Source organism: Mytilus trossulus, unplaced genomic scaffold (genome assembly GCF_036588685.1).
Source record: "Mytilus trossulus isolate FHL-02 unplaced genomic scaffold, PNRI_Mtr1.1.1.hap1 h1tg000050l__unscaffolded, whole genome shotgun sequence".
Classification (NCBI taxonomy): Eukaryota; Metazoa; Mollusca; class Bivalvia; order Mytilida; family Mytilidae; genus Mytilus; species Mytilus trossulus.
The window spans coordinates 5,000,900-5,025,407 of NW_026963292.1; the positions used below are offsets into that span (position 1 = coordinate 5,000,900).

The 24,508-nt window shown below is 32.0% G+C and overlaps 1 protein-coding gene across 2 annotated transcripts in view; it reads right to left on the bottom strand.

Annotated features, from left to right (window-relative positions):
* Window positions 1-24,297, bottom strand: part of LOC134699388 (zinc finger protein 99-like) — a 31,624-nt gene extending 7,327 nt beyond the window's left edge. Inside the window, exons 1-3 of one of the 2 annotated variants that reach the window (XM_063560989.1) lie at window positions 24,127-24,297; window positions 19,370-20,372; window positions 3,305-9,848 (exon numbers count right to left, since the gene is read on the bottom strand). In XM_063560989.1, coding sequence (XP_063417059.1) covers window positions 8,004-9,848; window positions 19,370-20,362 — 2,838 coding nt within the window. In that variant the 5' untranslated portion in view covers window positions 20,363-20,372; window positions 24,127-24,297 and the 3' untranslated portion in view covers window positions 3,305-8,003. Of the gene's footprint in view, window positions 1-3,304; window positions 9,849-19,369; window positions 20,373-24,126 lie in introns of those variants that run through there. The other variant, XM_063560990.1, reaches the window with a different exon arrangement.
* Between the last annotated feature and the right edge of the window lie 211 nt (window positions 24,298-24,508).

Below are 24,508 nucleotides of genomic sequence, written 5' to 3' on the forward strand. Positions count from 1 at the left end.
AGAAAGATAACTCTAAATAAAAAAAAAATGCTATTTCACAATATTGTGAAATTAGATATTTCTTGCCATTGCACAATACTGTGCAATTGAAAAGACTTGCTATTGCACAATACTTAATATAATAATTTTAGATCCTGATTTGGACCAACTTGAAAACTGGGCCCATAATCAAAAATCTAAGTACATGTTTAGATTCAGCATATCAAAGAGGCCCAAGAATTTAATTTTTGTTAAAATCAAACTTAGTTTAATTTTGGACCCTTTGGACCTTAATGTAGGCCAATTTGAAAACGGGACCAAAAATGAAGAATCTACATACACAGTTAGATTTGGCATTTCAAAGAACCCCATTTATTCAATTTTTGATGAAATCAAATAAAGTTTAATTTTGGACCCAGATTTGGACCAACTTGAAAACTGGGCCTATAATCAAGAATCTAAGTATATTTTTAGATTCAACATATCAAAGAACCCAACCGATTCATTTTTTGTCAAAATCAAACTAAGTTTAATTTTGGACCCTTTGGACCTTAATATAGACCAATTTGAAAACATGACCAAAAGTTAAGAATCTACATACACAGTTAGATTTGGCATATCAAAGAACCCCAATTATTCAATTTTGATGAAATCAAACAAAGTTTAATTTTGGACCCTTTGGGCCCCTTTTTCCTAAACTATTGGGACCAAAACTCCCAAAATCAATACCAACCTTCCTTTAATGATCATGAACCTTGTGTTTAAATTTCATAGATTTCTATTTACTTATACTAACGTTATGGTGCGAAAACCAAGAAAAATGCTTATTTGGGTCCCTTTTTGGCCCCTAATTCCTAAACTGTTGAAACCAAAACTCCCAAAATCAATCCCAACCTTTCTTTTGTGGTCATAAACCTTGTGTCAAAATTTCATAGATTTCTATTAACTTAAACTTAAGTTATAGTGCGAAAACCAAGAAAATGCTTATTTGGTCCCTTTTTGGCCCCTAATTCCTAAAATATTGAGACCAAAACTCCCAAAATCAATACCAGCCTTCCTTTTATGGTCATTAACCTTGTGTTAAAATTTCATAGATTTCTATTCACTTTTACTCAAGTTAGAGTGCGAAAACTAAAAGTATTCGGACGACGACGACGACGACGACGACGACGACGACGACGACGACGCCAACGTGATAGCAATATACGACGAAAATTTTTTTAAAATTTGCGGTCGTATAAAAAAGGTATAAGGACGCAATTTTGGCGCAAACGGATCTCTCCCAAATGCGACGGGAGTAAACATGTATGTTTAGACCACAATCTTACCCCAATACCTCTAGCCAATGTAGAAAAAACAAACCCCCATCAATACGCTAGCAAAACGAACTTTTAAAGAAATCCAAATTATATGTCAGAATAGGGAACAGAAGAAAGTAATCAAAATGACAAGGATAATAAATTAACAAAGGACTACTTTATAAAATTCTAGCAGTTACTGACATATGCTAGCTTCAGACCTCAAAAAACTAATTGAAAAATTACGTTTTCATCACTATGAATAACAAGCAAAATCCCTTTTTGTTGCATTTATTGCTAGATTGTTACTGAAAATTCATGAAATATGTCATTGGCAACCAAAAACCGATTATTTAAAATAGGTTGTTTCACATACAAATTACAAAGAAACTTATAGGAATCAACTCCCTCGGGCAAAGTAGCCCTTATAGATGAATTTTGATATGTTTATCGTCACTTGGCCAAAAACCTCTTCAACTACTGTGAAAGTACTTTTATTCGTGGGGTACCAATTTTCGTGGTTTTCGGGGATGACTTTATCCACGAATTCAAGTGTTCAACGAAATAAAACAACCAGTGAGAAAATCAAGACATGGGAAGATCCCCATCGGTAGGTTTGATTACTGATATGATCTAGAGAATATATTAAATAACGCCAAATCTAAGAATTCTTTAATAGCAGTCATACAACTACAACCGCATGCATGATTATACCCATTTAATCCTTCAAGACTTTAATACCTAAACTGTACAATTTTTGATCATTTACTTAAAAATATTTTTGATCGATGAAAGTAAGATTTCCAGTATTGATATGCTAGTATGATAAAGTTTTCGTTTAATATCCTCGTTGTGCTCGTACATATAGGAAATTATAATATCATGCTGGGTTTGATTTTGATAAAAATTATTTGACAATTCAAGATACGTTTATAGCATTTGTTTATGTTACTGTTTTCTGTAGGTGACATGTTTAAGGCCTAATTAACACCTTCAATGGTTCGTAATTTATTGATCACTTTAGCATAGGTTAATTAGTGTTTTCACTACGACTTACACGGATCAATGTTTACTTTGCAATTTCCTCAATCTAGACTATTTGTGAACAGTGGCTTTAATGTTATTTTTTTTCATTTTTTGAAAACTAAAATCCTCGAATTTAAAAACCCACGAACATGTAAATTTTCCTCAAACCACGAAAATTGATACCCACGAATTAAAGTACTTTCACAGTATTTCGGTTCTTATATTTACTAGACTGTTAAATATCCAGTTTTCAGCGGCGTTCCAGAAGTGAATACTTGACTTAAAAATCCGCGTTTTACCTTGTACAGGTTTTTCGAGGGCAACATTGGTGTTTCGCCAAAAATGGAAAAATTCCTCATGCACTTAAAAGCGTGGCACTCCTTTTACACGGCACATTCTGACTGGACACACCTGTGTTCTTTTTCTTTGCTCAAAGTTGATGTTTTTGTGTTCTGTTAAACTGTGGGAGGGTTAGCGCTATAGAACCAGGTTTAATCCACCATTTTCTACATTTGAAAATGCCTGTACCAAGTCAGGAATATGACAGTTCTTGTACATTCGTTTTTGATGCGTTTTGTTACTAGTATTTGATTTTGCCATGTGATTATGGACTTTCCGAATTGATTTTCCTCTGAGTTCAGTAGTTTTGTGATTTTACATTTGATTGTCGTACGATAACTTAAAAATGCACAAATAACAAGAGCTAACAATTTTATTAAGTTTTCATCGCTATTTATCACATGATTTAGTTGAAAAAAAATTAACACTATATTAAGGTATGGTGAATATCTGGATCCAGAATATTTTTTTTTTACCTCTACTTGCACAGAATATTTTTTTCTCATCGAATTGTGGATCAGAATATTTGTATGTACCATTATTAAAGTCCCTCTTGGAAGTATCCAAGTAAAAAAAGTGGCACCGTAGTGAAAATATTTTTATATCAGATTCCCAAAGAGATTACCATTTATCGCTGATATAAAACTTTTGAAAATGACTAGCACAACGTGCATTGCGACACCATGAATTCAGTGTGATCCTACCGTACAAATACTTCGAACTGAAATCATTGATACAAGGCAATATGTGCACATGATAGTCATGCAATTGATAAAAAATGAAAACAAAATGTTAAAGTTACGACTGAAGCGCTGTTCTGGGTCAACCTTCTTCAGGAACACTAAAAGCTGAATATTTAGGGCCAATAATTTATAACCGAAATAGTTGATTAAAACGTTAACGATGAGATTGTTCAAAATGTACATAGAAATATATATATATTTGTCTGCCGGCATAATCATGATAATGGCAGAAAGTAAGAAGTCGCAGATAAAAACAGAAAAAAATTGAGATCAAAAGATATAATACAATGTTTATTGAGCCATTTTATTGCTTCAAGTTCAGTCGAAAATTTATAAATATATACTCAACCTAACCATACTCAGTCGGGTACTCGGTTGAAATAAAACAAAAGAATCGAAGTTCTTTGTTATAGAAGGCGACAAATGCTTAATGTAATGTTTACTACAGTGAGATAACTTTTAAAAGTTAATAGAAACCAACAAAATTACAATTTTCTTCTCAATTACAAAGTGTTTTATATTAAAACACCATTTGCATAGGTTTTCAATTGGTCTTGTGCATAGGTAAGCAGAACAATTAGATATCAAGTCGACGACATGTATATCTTTCACGTTGGATGTAGAAAATGCATAATCTCCGACTTTTTAAAAATTTACCACGGACGGAAAACATATCAATCTATTAATTCAGTAATTTTCGTATCTGCACTTCCATAATGTGACTCAAGAAAAAATTCAAAAAAATGGGTAACAATTGTATCGAAAAGAGAAGATCCAGTGCACCTTTGTATATAAGGGCGTGTTTGAGTTGAATAATTTGTCTTGGTATCTTACAAAGCAAGAATATTTCATACATCGTCTCGCTTCAGATTCTATCATTTTTGTCGAGCCTTCGACTTTAGTCGAAAAAGCGAGACTAAGCGAACCTACATTCCGTCGTCGTCGGCGGCGGCGTCCACAAATATTCACTCTGTGGTTAAATTTTTGAAAATTTAATAACTTTCTTAAACTATACTGGATTTCTACAAAACTTTGACAGAAGCTTGTTTATGATCATAACATAGTATCCAGAAGTGAATTTTGTAAAAATAAAATACTATTTCTTCTGTATTTTATTTATAAATGGACTTAGTTTTTCTGTGGGGAAACATAACATTCACTCTGTGATTAAAGTTTTTAAAATTTGAATATCTTTCTTAAACTATACTGGATTTCTACCAAACTTGGACAGAAGCTTGTTTATGATCATAAGATAGTATTCAGAAGTAAAGTTTGCAAAAATAAAATTCCATTTTTTTTTGTTTTTTACTTCTAAATGGACTTAGTTTTTTCTGCGGGGAAACATTACATTCACTCTGTGGTTAAAGTTTTTTAAATTTTAATAACTTTCTTTAACTATCCTGGGTTTGTACCAATCTTGGACAGAAGCTTGTTTATGATCATAAGATAGTATCCAGAAGTAAACTTTGTAAAAAAATAAATCCATTTTTTCGGTATTAATACTTTTAAATGAACTTAGGTTTTCTGCCAGGAAACAACACATTCACTCTGTGGTTAAATTTAAAAAAAAATAATAACTTTCTTATACTATTTTAAATGTGTACCAAACTTGGACAGAAGCTAATGTTTATGATCAAAAGCTAGTATCTAGAAAGGAAATCTTGTTAATATTTGGTACCTGTGTATCTGAATTTCACTTATAAATGGACTTAGTTTTTCTTCCAGTTTACATTACATTCAGTCTGCAGTTAAAGTTTTTAAAACATTTATTTGATTCATAAACTATCCTGACATTTTTACCAAACTTGGACAGAAGCTTCTAACAATCAAAAGATAGTATCAAGAGGAATATTTTTATTGATTGTTTTCCTCATTTTTGTTGAGCCTGGGAGTTACAGCAAAAGTAGGCGAGACACTGGGTTCCGCGGAACTCTTACAAATTTTTATATATCAAAGCTCCCGGTTGACTTTATAACATAAACAAGAATGTGTCCTCAGTACACGAATGCCCCACTCGCACTATCATTTTCTATAATCAGTGGATCGTGAAATTCGGGTAAAATCTCTAATTTGGCATTAAAATCAGAAAGATCATATCATAAGGAACATGTGTACCCAGTTTGAAGTCAATTGGACTTCAACTTCATCAAAATTTACCTTGACCAAAAACTTTAACCTGAAGCGGGACAGACGGACGAACGGACGCACATACCAGAAAACATAATGCCCCTCAACTATCGTAGTTGGGCCATAAAAATCACAGTTCTAAAAGATGAAATATATTGGTCAAGTGAAATACCTATGTAATGAATCACAAAAAAAGGGTAGGTGTGTTCGAGTAGCTATTTTATTACTTAAAGTTCTTGACGACAGTCTTTCAAGTTGGATGATACAAATGCATATCTTCGAAAAATTATATTTTTTTGTGTGTAATAACTAGGGTTTATAGTCTTCAACCACTAAAACAAAATGGACATCTGTATTTTCAGACAAACTATAAAAATGTCTCATAAAATCGGTAAAAGTAATTCTATATATTCACAGTTGAATAAACTCATCATGTTTGATACTTTATCATCTATCTATTTATATATATTACCTAATTATGTTAAAGCTGGAAATAATTCAGTTACAACTACTGTCACCAAAATGTGACCACTTTACTTATTTTTTCAACCAGTATTGTATTTGAAAATTTCATTTATAATATCTTGTTGAGTTTGATATTAAACCAGATTACCACATTTGTAAGCAGTGAATACTTGCTTTTTGATGCTTATATACAATTTGGGAGATGTTTGGAGAAAAAATAACTTAAACGTGTTTCTCACAAAAATTGCACCGACACCCAAAACATAGTACTTGCTTTAGAGATAGGAAACGTATACGACTGTTAGTACATTGTAGTATATTGGAAACCAAGTCAACTAAAAAAGTGTACAAATTGACCAATGAATATAAAAAAGAAGATGTGGAATGATTGCCAATGAGACAACTACCCACAAAAAGACCAAAATGACACAAACATTAACAACTTTAGGTAATCGTAAGGCCTTCAACAATGAGCAAAATCCATACAGTATAGTCAGCTATAAAAGGCCTCGATAAGACAATGAAAAACAATTCAAACGAGAAAACTAACGGCCTTATTTATGTAAAAAAATGAACCATTCTAAAAAATGAAGTCATGGTTGTGTGATAAAAGCCAAACAAATGTGAACTTACAATCATTCCATTGCTCAAGCTCAAAATAAACGAGGGAAAAAAATATTCATCCTGATACTAGTACTATATATCTTTTAATTGTAAAGCTACTGACCAAGTTAAGTGGAAATCCAGGATAATTTATGAAACTTATAAATTTTATGTTTCAAAAACTTTCACGGCAGACTGTATGTAACGTTAAATAGACAAAAGTCCATTAGAACGAGTAGAAGTAAAATAAAAATATACAGGTAAAAATCTAAACAATATTTCCTTCAAATTTTATCTTATGATCATAAACAAGCTTCTGTCAAAGTTTGGTAGAAACCCAGTATAGTTCTAGAAAGTAATTAGTATTTAAACCACAGAGTGAATCGTTGTGGACTCCGCTTCCGCTTCCGACGATGACGCCAACACCAAATACGGCTTGCTTTTACGACGTCAATCGAAGGCTCGACAAAAACAGACCCAAACATTAAACTTAACTTTATCTACCATGACTACTAAACCATAAAAATCAAGATTATACCTGCCAATTGGCTATGGCAGTTTCAACTTACAATAATCACTTACTTCAAATTAAATATAGCAGACATATCCCCTATACTCTATACTGTCTGATAAATAGAGGTCGAGGTCATGTGAGGTCATGTCATACAAGGTACACAAATACCAAATAGCTATATTACTCATAGAAAGAGACAAATAAAGAAAACTTTTTCAAGTAATCACTGAACCATGAAAATGAGAGCAAGAACAATGAACAAATGACCGACGGAAACTTTAAAACATTAGGCATATATATTCAAAACATGGATTCTGGTCATCTACATGTTCTACATTTTGTACCTTCTGAAATACTAAACTTTAAAGAGGTGTGCTAACACCGACGTGACTGCCATCGCCTGTGTCAGATCGCCTATGTCGATATTTCTGCAATATCAGTCAAACGCATCAGAAAAAATATAATACATTTTTACATAAAATTCGAACTTTTCTTTTTTTGTTTTGTGTTTCTATATATTAGCCCGAGTATTCAATGTCACTACGTTAAGTCAATAATATCTTTCTATAGCTAAAAATACATGTTTACACAAATTTCGAACTTTTCTTTTTTATTGTTTTGAGTGTCTATATATTAGCAGGACTACGTTGAGTCAATAATATCTTTCTTTTACAACATCGGAGAAATTAATTAATTCCATGCCAGCGTTTAGCATATCACTATCATTTTGTGTATTCTTCATGTTCTTCAATATCAACTAACCCCCTTATTCACAAACGCCATGTCATATTCCTTTCTCACATCTTCCTCATTGCATTTGTTGTTACCATTCGACCATGTCAATGGATGTTATTTTGTGACAATCTGTGATATTAACATATTCTATAACGAACTCTTAATTTGCATTATTCAAAAACTTTTTTGCTTTTCTGTATTATTTTTCGAATTAAACAGTGCACTTGAACTTTCAGATGTGCTATCTTCTATTTCATCTGAATCTGAATCGGTGCTTTCTTCACTCTCATCGGAAACTACTTTTTCACAACATGATTTAACCGTATTAACATTATGACATTTTTTATGCTGATTAAGATTTTTAATACTGTCAAAAGTTTTTCCACAAAAGCAATCAAAAACTCCATCATTATGTTTCCTCATGTGCCCTAACAATCCTGATTTGGACCCGACCTGTTTTCCGCATAAGTGACACTGATATTGTTCATTTGTTGTCATATTCCTTATGCACGAGTCTTCATGAAGTGTTAACTTACTTTTAACAAGAAATTTCTTGTTACATTTCTTACATTTCAGGAGACCTCTTTTTTTATGATTTAATATGTGTTTTTCTAATTGATGTTTATACATAAATACACAACTGCAGGTTTTAACCTCACATTTAAAAGATTGTTCGGAATGAGTTGCGATCTCATGTCGTCTCAGTGCTTGTTTATTACTGTAGTGCAACCCACAATATCTACAAATAAGATGTGTTTCTTTTCGTTCTAAATAAAGATGGCGGCGTCTATGCTTGTCGTAATCCTTATTATCTTTCGTTGAAAAATCACATTTCTCACATTTATAAACTTTCGACTTTCGTTCCTTATCAATAGCATTATTCAACGTTTTAACAATACCCTCAGTATCATCCTCATCCTCATCCATGTCAATATCATTAACATTATCAGAGATACCATCATGTTCTTTCAAATCATGTGGTGTTTGTGATTGGAGTTCAGCATCCTTTTGCTTGCGAATAATGTAATAATGGTGTTTGTAATGTTTAGTATACTGTGTCTTATCTTCTGTTGAGAACTCACAATGTGAACAACGGTAAACATCTGGAGTTTGTTTTAAATATTTTTCATTCTGTTGAGTGAGTAAAATTTCATTCACTCGGTCAACAAATTCCTCAACATTATAATTATCAGCATTAAACTCTTCCATTGTGGTTTTTAAACATGTATTCTCGACTGGAAAATTTGCTTCTTTATTCTGATCACTTTCAAATGTCATACTGTTAATATTATTTCTAAACTTTATAGATGCCCTGTAATTGAATCCTGTTTCTCCCTGAAAATGTATTTTTCTCATATGTTTTGAAAGACTCTCTTTAGCTTTATACACTTTATTGCAAATGTCGCATCTAAACATTAGTTTTTTGACACAATAATCCTCATGTCTTTTTAGTGCAGTTTTAACTATGAATACCTGTGCACATTTCATACATTTCAGAAGACCTTGTGATTTGTGCCATAACAAATGTTTTTGTAATGCAGATTCTTCCATAAAACGAGCTGCACACCCGCTAAGCCTACATATCCATAATGGCTTGTCCGGATGCATGATTTTTTTATGCTTTTGCAAACCGTCTTCTGATTTATATCTATTTCCACATAAATGACAAAAGTATTTTTGATATTTATATAGTTCAGACTTTCTGAGCTTTCGTTCGAGGTAACAGTGATGTTTTCGGTGTTTCTCTTGTTCCTTCTTATCACATGTTGAAAATTCACACTTTTTACAATGCCATAACATTTCTTGATTGGTCTCACCTGTTTCATCCTTTCCTATTTCTGATTGGCTCTTATTTCTAAACCTTCTGTCAGATATTTCATCGTTTATGTCATCGACTATCTGTTGTTGTAACAATGGTAATGGATCACTGTCATCTTCTTCTAAGGAAAAGTCGTCCGGAAGTGGTGATTCTTCTTCACAAGTCTTTTTTAAACAATCCTCTTCCAAATCAACACTGTCCTATAATCAGATTGCAACTTTTTGTTTTATTTGATATTTCAAATATTTATTTTTGCAGATCTTAAATGTTAGTGATGTTATCCAATTTAAATAACAAATGAATGTTTAAAACCGTATGCTTATATTACAGATGTCATCGAACACTGGTAAAATTTATTTTTAAAAAGAGGAAAAACGGAATCAACTCAAACTGAATTAAAGATGAAATTGATGCTCCAAGGAGCATGTGTTACTCTGTTTAGGCAGTGCATGCATAAATAAATTTATGAAAGTGTTTTACTAGTTGTTTTTATAGATAATTTGTATTTCATAGGTATATACCTGCTTTTAAAAATCAAGACATCTTAATTTCCTTGGGTTGCAAAATTGGAAGATTTCAGAAAGGATTTATTCTGGCCAGGAAAAATGAAAAAAATCGTACTCTTAGCTAAACATTGGCTAAAAGCTTCTGAAACCCTTTTTAAATGAATGTTATATTCAGAGCAGCAAATATCATGAGAGTTTGACTGGGTTGATAAATCATTTTAAAGAGATATTGGAAGATGCGGTGTGAGTGCCAAAGAGACAACTCTCCATCCAAATAACAATTTTAAATAAATAAACCATTATAAGTCAATGTATCTACTTCAGCACGGAGCCTTGGCTCACACAGAACAACAAGCTAACCAGATGCCTCGCAGGGCGATGCTTTATACGACCGCAGAGGTTGAACCATAAACGGTTGGGGCAAGTATGGACACAACATTCAAGCTCGATTCAGCTCTAAATTTGGATTGTGCTTAAATAGTTGACACAGCATAGGTTTCTGACACAGAACGAATGTGGTCTAATGAACTTAAAAATTTTGTTTTGCCTTTGAGCAATACACTATGCTGTTGAATATTAATCCTCTCAAAAAAATGTTTGACGAAATTTTCTATTTATTTATGAAATTTCAAAAGTGAAAAATTTACCCCCCCCCCCCCCCCAATTTTTTTTAAAATTCCCCTTTCCTTTATTGCAAAACCGATCTCAATTCAAATATTTGAATGGAGTTTGCAACAACAATTACTCATTTAAATACATCATAAAATATTAAAATGTAAAAAATGTGCTTGTTGTCACTGAAAGGTAAAGATTGTTTTAATTTATCATTTGGTAGTAAAAGTGAATATACATTGTATAAAACAATGATATAGGTTGATTCAACTACTATTCTGGACAAAGAAAGATAACTCCAATTGAAATTTCTTGCTATTGCACAATACTGTGCAATTGGAAATACTTGCTGTTGCACAATACTGTGTAATTGAAGATTTCTTGCTATTGCGCAATACTGTGCAATTAATAATTTCTTGCTATTGCACAATACTGTGCAATTGAAGATTTCTTGTTATTGCTGAGTACTGAGCAATTGAAAATTTCTTGCTATTGCACAATACGTAATATAATAGTTTTGGATCCTGATTTGGACCACCTTGAAAACTGGGCCCATAATAAAAAATCTAAATACATGTTTGGATTCAGCATATCAAAGAACCTCAGGAATTCAATTTATGTAAAAATCAAACTAAGTTTAATTTTGGACTCTTTGGACTTTAATGTAGACCAATTTGAAATCAAGACCAAAAATTAAGAATCTACATACAGAGTTAGATTTGGCATATCAAAGAACCCCATTTATTCAATTTTTGATGAAAACAAACAAAGTTTAATTTTAGACCCCCATTTGGACCAACTTGAAAACGGGGCCAATAATAAAAAATCTAAGTACATTATTGGTTAAAACCCTTATTCCTAAACTGTAAGGACCAAAACTCCCAAAATTAATACCAACCTTCCTTTTATGGTCATAAACCTTGTGTTTAAAATTCATAGATTTTTATTTACCTATACTAAAGTAATGGTGCAAAACCAAGAAAAATCCTTATTTGGACCCCTTTTTGGCCCCTAATGCCTAAACTGTTAGGACCAAAACTACTAAAATCAATACCAACCTTTCTTTTGTGGTCATAAACCTTGTGTTTAAATTTCATAGATTTCTATTTACCTATACTAAAGTTATGGTGCGAAAACCAAGAAAACTGCTTATTTGAACCCCTTTTTGGCCCCTAATTCCTAAACTGTTAGAACCAAAACTCCCAAAATCAATACCAACCTTTCTTTTTTGGTCATAAACCTTGTGTTAAAATTTCATAGATTTCTATTCAAATTTTACTTAAGTTAGAGTGCGAAAACTAAAAGTATTCGGACGACGACGACGACGCAGGCGAGGTCGCCAATGTGATAGCAATATACGGCGAAAATTTTTCAAATTTTGCTGTTGTATAAAAACCAAGGATAATGCTTATTTGGGCCCTTTTTTTGGCCCCTAATTCCTAAACTGTTGGAACCAAAACTCCCAAAATCAATCCCAACCTTCCTTTTGTGGTCATAAACCGTGTGTCAAAATTTCATAGATTTCTATTCACTTAAACTAAAGTTATTGTTTGAAAACCAAGAAAATGCTTATTTGGCTTTAAGGCCCCTTATTCCTAAAATGTTGGGATCAAAACTCCCAAAAATCAATCCCAACCTTTCTTTTGTGGTCATAAACCATGTTTTAAAATTTCATAGATTTCTATTCACTTTTCAGTCCAACATCCATGCACAAGAAAGTGAAAATTTCATATCTTCTCTCAATTATAAAATGGTTAAGTAGTGATATAAATCTGTCATTTCATACTGATAAGGCGACTGATATTATTACAACAAACAGATGTTTGAAACACAAAATTGTTAACTTTAAAAGTTTAGGAAAAATGCACAGGCACTTGTGGGGTTGACCCTCCCCCTTTTTTCTTAATTTTTGGTGTTTAATTAACTTTTTTTGGAAATGTTCTTGATGTTGTTTATCCTGACTTTTAAGATTAATTTGAAAACCCAATTATTTTTAAATATGTTTTTTTTTAATATTTTAATCTTGCAATTTATTGAAAAAAATAAATTTTGTAAAAAAATCAAAATCACATATATATAAGAAAAAAAAGATACATTTCTTGATTGGTATTGTGTATTTATTTTAATCTCTTCTTGCAATTGTCACCTATAAATTGAGAAAGAAGCCATGTGGCATCTGTGAACTAACATAATATAATTGATGTGACAGTTTAATTGAAAATATTGTGTTTTGTAAGTGGTGCAGGAGATAAGTTCACTTTTTATTCAACATCATTTTGATGCAAATTCTTGGGCTTAGTTTGAAGACTGTTTTACCAATGTTTACTAAAGTTAGAGTGCGAAAAACTAAAAGTATTTTCGGACGACGACAAAGCAGATGCAGCGCCAACATGATAGCAATATACAACAAAAAAATTACAATTTTTGCGGTCGTATAAAAAGGGCCCCAAAATTACAAGTGTAAAACCTTTCATGACAAACTGAAAAAGACTTATTTAAATGATTTGACTTGCATGTGCATGTAAATATTGTACATTTGTTCAAATCATTAAAATATTTTTAAATGTACAACGTGTATTTTTTGTCATAAAAGTCAACAAGTCATTGCCAGTATGGCAATGAGATTATTCCCTTTCAACAAGTAAGTAAAGGGAAAAAACTCCAACCAAAATCATGTATAAAGACACTAGCGTAGTTCACTAAACATGTTTCAAAACTTTTCAATTGCTACTAGAACAGTCAAGGGTCTAACTTAAAACCAGATGCTCCGCAGGGCGTAGCTTTATACGACCGCAGAGGTTGAACCCTGAACGGTTGGGGCAAGTATGGACACAACATTCAAGCTGGATTCAGCTCTAAATTTGTATTGTGATTAAATAGTTGACACAGCATAGGTTTCTGACACAGAATGAATGTGTTCTATTGAACTTAAAATTTTTGTTTTCTCTTAGAGAAATTCACTATGCTGTTGAATATTAATCCTCTCAAAAAAATGTTTGAAGAAATTTTCATTTTATTTATGAAATTTCATTTCAAATGAGAAAATTGAACCCATTTTTTTAATCACATCCCCCTTTCCCTTATTCCAAATTAATCTCAATTAAATTTCTAATGGAGTTTGCAACAATAACTACTCATTTAAATACATCATAAAATATTAAGATGTAAAAAAAACTGCTTGTTATCACTGAATGGTAAAGATTATTTTAATTTATCAGTTGGTAGTAAAAAGTGAATATACATTGTATATAACAAAGATTTGAGTTGATTCTGGACAAAGAAAGATAACTCCAATTAAAAACAAATATTGCTATTTCACAATATTGTGCAATTAGATATTTCTTGCTTACTATTCTGGACAAAGAAAGATAACTCTAATTAAAAAAAAGTATTGCTATTTCACAATATTGTGCAATTAGATATTTCTTGCCATTGTGCAATACTGTGCAATTGAAAAGACTTGCTATTGCACAATACTTAATATAATATTTTAGATCCTGATTTGGACCAACTTGAAAACTGGGCCCATAATCAAAAATCTAAGTACATGTTTGGATTCAGCATATCAAAGAACCCCAAGATTTCAATTTTTGTTAAAATCAAACTAAGTTTAATTTTGGACCCTTTGGACTTTAATGTAGACCAATTTGAAAACAGGACTAAAAATGAAGAATCTACATACACAGTTAGATTTGGCATATCAAAGAACCCCATTTATTCAATTTTTAATGAAATCAAACGAAGTTTAATTTTGGACCTTGATTTGGACCAACTTGAAAACTGGGCTAATAATCAAGAATCTAAATACATTTTTAGATTCAGCATATCAAAGAACCCAACCGATTTATTTTTTGTCAAAATCAAACTAAGTTTAATTTTGGACCCTTTGGACCTTAATGTAGACCAATTTGAAAATGGACCAAAAATTAAGAATCTAAAAACACAGTTAGATTCCGCATATCAAAGAACCCCAATTATTTAATTCTTGATGAAATCAAACAAAGTTTAATTTTGGACCCTTTGGGCCCCTTTTTCCTAAACTGTTAGGACCAAAACTCCCAAAATCAATACCAACCTTCCTTTTATGGTCATAAACCTTGTGTTTAAATTTCATAGATTTCTATTTACTTGTACTAAAGTTATGGTGCGAAAACCAAGAAAAATGCTTATTTGGGTCCCTTTTTGGCCCCTCATTCCTAAACTGTTGGGACCTTAACTCCCAAAATCAATACCAACCTTCCTTTTGTGGTCATAAACATTGTGTATAAATTTCATTGATTTCTATTAACTTAAACTCAAGTTATTGTGCGAAAACCAAGAATAATGCTTATTTGGGCCCTTTTTTGGCCCCTAATTCCTAAACTGTTGAAACCAAAACTCCCAAAATCAATCCCAACCTTTCTTTTGTGGTCATAACCTTGTGTCAAAATTTCATAGATTTCTATTAACTTAAACTAAAGTTATAGCGCGAAAACGAAGAAAATGCTTATTTGGGCCCTTTTTGGCCCCTAATTCCTAAAATGTTGGGACCAAAACTCCCAAAATCAATACCAACCTTCCTTTTGTGGTCATTAACCTTGTGTTAAAATTTCATAGATTTCTATTCACTTTTACTAAAGTTAGAGTGCGAAAACTAAAAGTATTCGGACGACGACGACAACGACGACGACAACGACGATGACGACGCCAACGTGATAGCAATATACGACTAAAATTTTTTCAAAATTTTCGGTCGTATATATAACAGCTCATAGTTTACAAATCGTGCAAAGTACACCTATGTTATTACAGAAAATATTTACATTCCTGCAATAACAAAAAGCTATTCTGTATCTCTGTAAAGGCGTTGCTCTGACATGCATAACAATGTATTTCAATTCATTGTAAGAAATGATGATCAGAGCTTGTAATGAGGCACTGCGTAAGATTTCAAGTGTCTCATTTACTCTCATATAGTAAGTTTTATGCTTGTAATAACTATAAGCCTTGTTATCACAGCTTAGTTTGCCCTTAAAAGCCTTGTCTCATTGGTTTACCGTGGTTGATAAAAATTGTATTAATGGAAATAGAAAATTAGTTATCAAGGTAATATATCAAGCTACTGCGCAAAATTTTAGGAATTCCAAAGTGCCCATTAAAGATAAGATATTTATGATATATATATTTAACTGATAACAAACATATGTTAAGGAAAAAAGAGTAGACAACTCATGAAAGTGTCTGTAATAACACATACATATCTCTGATAATTACTTGTTTAAGTTAAACCCTTGACTGTAGAATGATGTACATGATGTAACTGATCCTACCTGATAATTTATCATGAAAACAAAATAATCTTCAATTCATTACCTTTCATTATTATAATGATGACATGGATTATGGCAGTAGTAACCAGATGCTCCACAGGGCGCAGCTTTATAAGACCGCAGAGGTCGAAACCTAACAGTTAGGGCATGTATGGACACAACATTTAAGCTTGATAAAGCTCTGAATTTGGATTGTGATTTAATAGTTGACAAAACATAGGTTTCTGACGAAGAATGAATGTGGTCTAAGAACTTAAACTGAAACATTTCAAAATTTGACATTTACCTACATTGTATTATGGTCCAATATCGAAAATCTAAATACATGATTAGATTCAGCATACATGTATCATAAAAACCCAAGAATTCACTTTTTGATGAAATCAAATAATGTTCAATTTAAGACCCTTTAGACCTCAGTGTGAACTAATTTGACAACAAGGCCAAAATATTAAAAATCTAAATACATGGTAATTTGATTCAGCATATTGAACATGTTGAAGAACCCCATATATTGATTTTTTTGTTGAAATCAAACTATGTTTAATTTTGGACCCTTTCGACCTGAATTAAGACCAATTTGAAAACAGGACCAAAAATTAGGAATCTAACTACAGTGTACACGGTTAGATTTATCATATCAAAAAACACCAATAATTCATTTTTTGATGAAAATAAACAGAGTATAAAACAAATTGTTTGTTTCTCCAAAAACTGGAAACAAACTATCATGACTATTTTTAAAAAAAAAATCCATAGGTTTCTTTGCTTACTTTACTAAAGTTATTGTGCGAAAACCCAGAAAAATGCTTATTTGGGCCCTTTTTGGTCCCTTATTCCTAAACTGTTAGGACCAAAACTCCCAAAATAAATCTCATCCTTCCTTTTATGGTCATAAACCTTGTGCTTAAATTTCATAGATATATTTTTACTTATACTTAAGTTATAGTGCTAAAACCAAATGTCTTCAGATGACGACGACGATGACGCCAACGTTATACCAATATTCTTTAAAAAAAAATCAATTTTTGCAATCATATTATTGTTTAAAAAATAATTCAATTTCAATTATGGCCACAAACATTAGACCATGTTACAACCAGTTTTGTTAGAAGATTCCTTATGTTCTACTTTGATGCATCTAATAAATAAGATTACCATATTACCCATGTACATGTAAGCAGTCAATACGTCCTCTTTAACATATATAATGCTTCTATATCATGTATATATATACAGTCTGAGAGATGTTTGGTGAAAATAAAAATGGCTGATATAAATAAAGGAAGTATACCTCTGTTTGAAATTCATCAATCAAATAAGAAAAAACAATTTAAGGTTACAAACAAAGAAACACAACACTAAAATGCAACACACAGAAACGAACAATATTATAACAATGTCCAATTTCCTGACTCGGTACAGGACATTTTTAAATACAAGAGCCTCTCAAGGACCTGAACCCCTCACCTTGATTATTTGGCATTTATCTTTCTTTTTAGTGTCTAGTATTTTCTTGTATTTTTTTTGTTTTTGGGGTATAATGTAGATCTTACTTTTTGGTAAAATTTTGTTGTTTACAGTTTATCTTTATCGTTAATTATAATATATATTCAAGAATAAACAAAAACTGCAAAAATTCCTTAATATTACCAATTTAGTGGCAGCAACACAACAATGGGTTGTTACAATGTAGATGCATCTGATAATTTCAGGGCTGATAAAACTTGTTCTAATCATGTCTAATGAACACTTTTGATTTTTTATTTTCCTTTTTGAATTTTCCTCGGAGTTAAGTATTTTTGTGTTTTTACTTTTGTCACATGTCAGATTTGCTGGTAATTGCTTTGGTTTTTGAAATATAAGCCAAAATCTGCATTTTACCCCTACATGCCTTATGTTCTATTTTTAGCCATGGTGGCCATGTTTTTTGAAGAAACAGAAAATAAAACACAAACTTTATTCTAGATAGTGTAAGGATCATTCAGCTTATTAGTGTGGTTGGAATTGGTTCAGTAGTTTCAGAGGAGAAGATGTTTGAAATAGTTTACATCAGACGGATGACAACAGACGAGGATGCCAAGTGAGGGCTAAAGCTCACAGTTCCTTCGGAAATATTTTAACCTCTTCTGACAGCAACATTCATGATAACATGATGAAGGCAAATGTTTTGTGGTTAAATAAAAATTGTATAAGAAAAAGTTTAACAAGAGTGCACACGCTGAAATGTCTCGCCTTCTTTACTAATCATTGATATTATGTTGATAGACCTAAATATAAAGCTTTATTACAACTGACATATAAACTCAACATTAACCAAGAAAACGAAACATTGATCAATGAACCATGAAAATGAGGTCAAGGTCAGATGAACCATGCCAGGCAGACATGTACAGCAAACAATTCTCCAATACAACAAATATAGTTGACTTATTGCTAATAAATTAAGAAAAAAAGACCAAAACACAAACACTTAATTCTTAGCAATGGACCGTGAAAGTGAGGTCAAGGTCAAATAAAACCTGACTAACAGACATATATATCATAAAATATTTCCATAATCAATCAAATAGAGTTGACCTAATGCATAAAGTATTCGAAAAATAGACCAAAACTCAAAATTTAACTTTGACCACTGAACCATGAAAATGAGGTCATGGTCAGATGACACCTGTCAGCTAGACATGTACACCTTAAAATCATTCTATACATCAAATATTGTAGACCTATTGCATATATACATTGTAGTATAAGAAAAACAGACCAAAACACAAAAACTTAACTATAACCACTGAACCATGAAAATGGGGTCAAGGTCAGATGACACCTGCCAGTTGGACATGTACACCTTACAGTCCTTCCATACACCAAATATATACTAGACCTATCGCTTATAGTATCTGAGATATGGACTTGACCACTAAAACTTAACCTCGTTCAATGATCCATAAAATGAGGTCGAGGTCAAGTGAAATCTGTCTGACAGGCATGAGGACCTTGCAAGGTACGCACATACCAAATATAGTTATCCAATTACTTATAATAAGAAAGAATTTAACATTACAAAAAAATGTAACTTTTTTTCAAGTAGGCACTGAACCTTAAAAATGATGTCAAGGACATTGGACATGTGACTGACGGAAAGTTTGTAACATGAAAAAAAAATATAAAGCTTTTAAGAAGTTAGCTAACGCCGCAGTGGGATTACTATCCCTATGTCGAGCTGCCTGGAACAAAAGTTGCAGGCTCAAAAAAAATTGTATAAGAAAAAGTTTAAATTAACATTGTTTATACCTTTTCGCTGTCTTCTCCAGCATCTTCACTGTTATAATTCTGTGTTTGGTCTGGTTTACTTTCCATCTCTTGGTCATGATTGGTTACTTCACTAAATAAAACCATACATTCTGTACACACTGTCTTGCTTGGTTCTGTAACATTTTCCCCTTCATTGACAAATTCTTTTTTACATAGATAACATAAACTGGATTTAGTTTGATCTAGACAAGTAGAAACAGGTTTAGATGGCTGGGCTTCATCTATTCCAGACAACTGTTTTGCAATGGTCAATATTTCAGCCACGTTAGCTGAGGTGGCATTGTCTTTTGCTTGGGAAGGGTTCTCATTATGGAAAATTTTTCTTCTCTTGTTGCTTCTGGTTTCTCTTATTGTGGGCAGATCCAACGATTTGTTAGCCTCCATTTCAACTTCAAAATCTTGATTTACATCACTGATTTTATTGTTGAGATCCTCTACATTATCAACAGTGCTTGTACTGTCAATGAAGTTGTCATCTGGTCTATGATTGGCTGATGCCACTCGTGCTGTACATGTGATTCCATCCTGGTATTCTATTATTTCCTCTTCAACTTGAACAGCACAAAATGGATTTATGCTTTCGACTTCATTAACAATTTGGTCTACCTGAATTAAATTTTCAGCCGCAGATTTTATATTGTCAATCCCTATAGTCTCACACAAAAGTCTAAAATTTACTTCGTTCTCCTGGGAAATATTTGACTGTCCTGTATATAGGGTCTGCACCAAACAGCAAACTATTTTTAAAGAATAATTCTTAAGACTGACATAAACTCTTGTACCGTGACTTTCAGATGCCAATTGATTCCTCAAATATGGACTTCTACATGCCATTAGAACAAGTTTATGAACAAATATGACGCCATCTTTACACTCAAGGCCTGCATCACAGAATGTCCCATCCTGCTGTAATTCATACATACATTTCGTCAGGTCCTCTGCATGACTAGGAATGGAATAGCTACCTTCCATGTTTCAGCACCTATTTAAAATTACATTGTGATAAATCATTATATTTATATATCATTATTCAGATGATGATCTTGTACTACCTATATATATCATGTATATAGATTCTACCACTGCATCGAGTGTAATACGAGATTTATCCACTCGAGACAGTTAAATTTTCAAATTTAAAACGCGAGGCTTGCCTGAAAATTTTAAATAAATTAAATTTAACTGTCAAGAGTGGATAAATATCGTATGGTGGTGGAATCTGTTTCTCTAATATTTTTCTAACATAATGCAGGCAAACTTATTCCTTCTTTTCTAATGTCTGCAAAAAGATGTGTTCTTTTATGTGACGTCATCAGGCATGGTCGCCTTTCTCATGCCGTCACAATAGGAAATTCAGAGGAAAGCAAGAAAATTCAACGTCACAATGAAGTACTGAGCTCAAACAAACCACACGTTGTCTAATTTTTTTTATACAATGGGTGCAGAAAGGGACAAATTGATGAAGAATCAGAAAAAGTAAACTACCAACTTGGTCAAATTGATTTTAAAATTTGGTCTTTAATACATTTCTTATTTCTGTCTCATTTTAACAATCAAGGATAATTTTTACATGAACATGTATCATGTGTAGAGTCTCAAAAGGAAATGAAATGAGTGAGTTCCAGGGATTTAAGTCATTATCATTTGATCAACAAAATTTGCAAAGGTCCCGCCCTATTGTAGTATTTTGTCATGTTTTTAATACAAATAATATTAAGGACCCCCATATTTTCCTCAAGAACTCTTTGTGTATCATATCATGCAGTTGGCATGAAATGGACAAGAATTCAAGGTGTTTTAAATAATATCATGAATATTCCACATGTTGAAACAGATCAAAGTGTATTTCTTTTATTTATTTAGTAAAAATGCTTGACTGCTCTTTACTTTTTGCCAGACAATTAACATCTTTGAATGCTTTGTGCCAGATGAGCTAAAAATGTCCACATTCAAGTTTAAGATTTTTTTCTAAAATGATGCTTTTGTATGCAAAAGATAATATTTTATTGGCACAAATACATTTACAATAACTAAGCTAAAACACTTAAAATATGTCTTTGAAGTTTAAAATAGCATGAATGGAGAGAAGGGAAGATAATAATTATAAATGATAACTGATTTTAGATTATCTCCCATGAAAACTTCTTAACAGTGTATTGTAATTTCACATATTTTACTGGATATAGCATGGATGTCTTTTTCTTCGAATTTAAAAAAAAAAAATTAAAAAGAAAAAGTGTATGAAATATTTGTTTAATTTAACATTTGTATAACAATTGAAAAATTAAAACTTGATACAACTACAATAAAAGAATGAATCTGTGGACGCATCAGTTTTAAGATGATGAGTCCACATACATTTGTAAATGTTGTAGGTGTTCATGAGTCAAGGACTAAGTCGCCTAGAGTGAATGTGGCTGGTAGTTTAATAATTTTTGACAAAAACTGTGCCAATTTTATAATCTTTGAATTTTTCGAAAAACAAAGGATTTTCTTATCCCAGGCATAGATTACCTTAGCTGTATTTGGCACAATTTTTAGGAATTTTGGATCCTCATTGCTCTATAACTTTGTACTTGTTTGGCTTTATAAATACTTTGATATGAGCGTCAATGATGAGTCTTATCATATGTAGACGAAATGCACGTCTGACGTACTAAATTACAATCCTGGTACCTTTGTTACATGTAAATTTAAGCATGATAAGTGACACATGTGACAGGGACTATAGTCATGATAGTTGGAGCTTGAAAATAAAATACATCTCATAATTTAAGATGTCTAGAAAGGCTATTTTTATTTTGCTGCGACAGGAAAAGGTGTCTTGGTAAAAATATAAAATAACCTTTCAAGAAGCCAATATTCATGATATTACTTTGGACTATATTAAAGCCAGTTAATTGAATCATACTTATTTCTTTTTTTTAATATGCATGTCAAAATTGTCAGGCAAAATAGCAGGCCTCCGTCTTTCTGTCCATCTGTCTGGTGTAAACATGTTTCACCTTACACATGTAACTTGAGAACAAAATTTATCTAAATTTCATAAGACTTTCATGTAACATAATTGTTTCTCATAATCATGATGGTCAAATAATCTGTTACAGTATACTTTTTGGGTGAAAATAAGATTAAAACATTTTGAATTACAGGACTTTGTAATTAAAACAGGCATGATAGGAGTGGTATTTTTCACATGTTGCCCCAAATCTTAAAATAATTTATGATTAATGCTTGAAACTTTACACACTTTTGACCTATATCAAACTAAAGATCTGTATACTTTTGGTGGTGATTCCATATTTAATTTTAGAGTTATTGACATTTAAATAATTTGTAAGGGTTCCGCGGAACCCGCAGTGTCTCGCCTACTCTTGCTGTAAATTGCAGGCTCAACAAAAATGAGGAAAAAAATCGATAAAAATATTCCTCTTGATACTATCTTATGATTGTAAGAAGCTTCTGTCTTAGTTTGGTAAAAATTTAGGATAGTTAATGAATGTAATACATGTTTTGAAAACTTTAACTGCAGACTGTATGTAATGTTAACTGGAAAAAATCTAAGTCCATTTAAAAGTAAAATACAGAAAAAAATGGGTGGTCACATGTCACTCTGTATCTCAGAATTTGTTTACAAATATTGCATAAAACTTCACACACTTCTTTTCATAATGATTCTTTATTTCATTTTCGACATGTAATATTTCAATGTTGAAAGAAAAAAAATATAATAGCCTTTCAAGATGTCATAATTATTTGGACTAGGCAAACAGATATCAGGGCCAACAGTAGGGCGAAAGTGAATCAGGTTGAAGGGTCCCTGATTCCTAAACCAGCCCCTGTGCTTGGAAGTTGGAGTTGATACATCTGCATATAATATGGGGACGAAGTCCCCAATAACAGCAGAAAATTCAATAAAAAAAAAAATTCGGGAAAATTTCCCGAATTTTTCATTGTACTAATGAACTCAAAATTGTTCAATTTTTTTTGTCATGTTTTGAAATCCTGGACCTGCGCAGAAATCTACAATGAACTTCCTTTTTCCGGTTTTGTTTGTATGAATCTTTGAGTAAAATATATATTTATCAGTCCAGTATAAATAGGAAGGAACACAATACCAATTTCATTTTTAATAATTCCTTCATATGAAAAAACGTTACCTGATGATAGCGTTTCTTTGTTTTCATTGCATATGACGTCATAACTTTTTTAACGTCACAACTAAAATCCCTTACAACAGAACCAAAATCAGAAACGTTACGGTATTTCCGTTTCTTTTTTTAACAAATATTTAAGTTACAAAAAAATAATTCGTACAGACTTCGTCCCCATTTACAGGTAATGCCTGCCTCATATTATTGCAACTGCTGGGTCATGTGGGTCCTCATCTTCATCACATGAGTTTGAAATCCTATCAGTAAGGGGGTTCGAGAGAAGCTCTACTGTGATAGTTGACTTTAGTATATTTTTACCCCCTTACTGATAGGATTTCAAACTCCTGTGTCTTCATCCTCACTTTGTTTTACAGCTCAGCTCATGGTACAACGAATTTTTTTTTTGTATAATTTCGGTATTTGTATTTAGACTTTCCTAACCTAATGATACTGTACAGTATACTGCTAGTGTTATCTTAAGCACTGGGGCTTGTATAGTGGGTCAGTCTGACCCACTAAACAAGTCCTGTGGTTTAGTATAAAATAAAAACAAGTTCAAAGTCTGTTATTCTCTTCACTTACCCTTTCCTAGAAATCAAATGGTCAAAAGGGAGCTCATAAAACATTTTGAAGGGTCCTTCTAAGTTATCTTCTTTAGAATTTTTAGACTGTTATTATGGTGTTCAAAACGATAGAGTGTTGATTTCCATATGACGCTACCTTGATTTTTTCGGTCTTTAGCTTATCCTAAATAAAATGCTACATTTCCGGTTTACAGACTTTTGTCACTTGGGATATCTGTATCTGCATAGAATCATCTAGACATAAAATAAGTTTTAAACCCAAAAGAAAACAACATAATAAATATACAACGAACGTTAATTATTTTTTAGCATATTTACTAAAACATATTTTGTTTCAAAAATCATGTACATGGATTATTGCAATTCCCAGCTTTATTTCT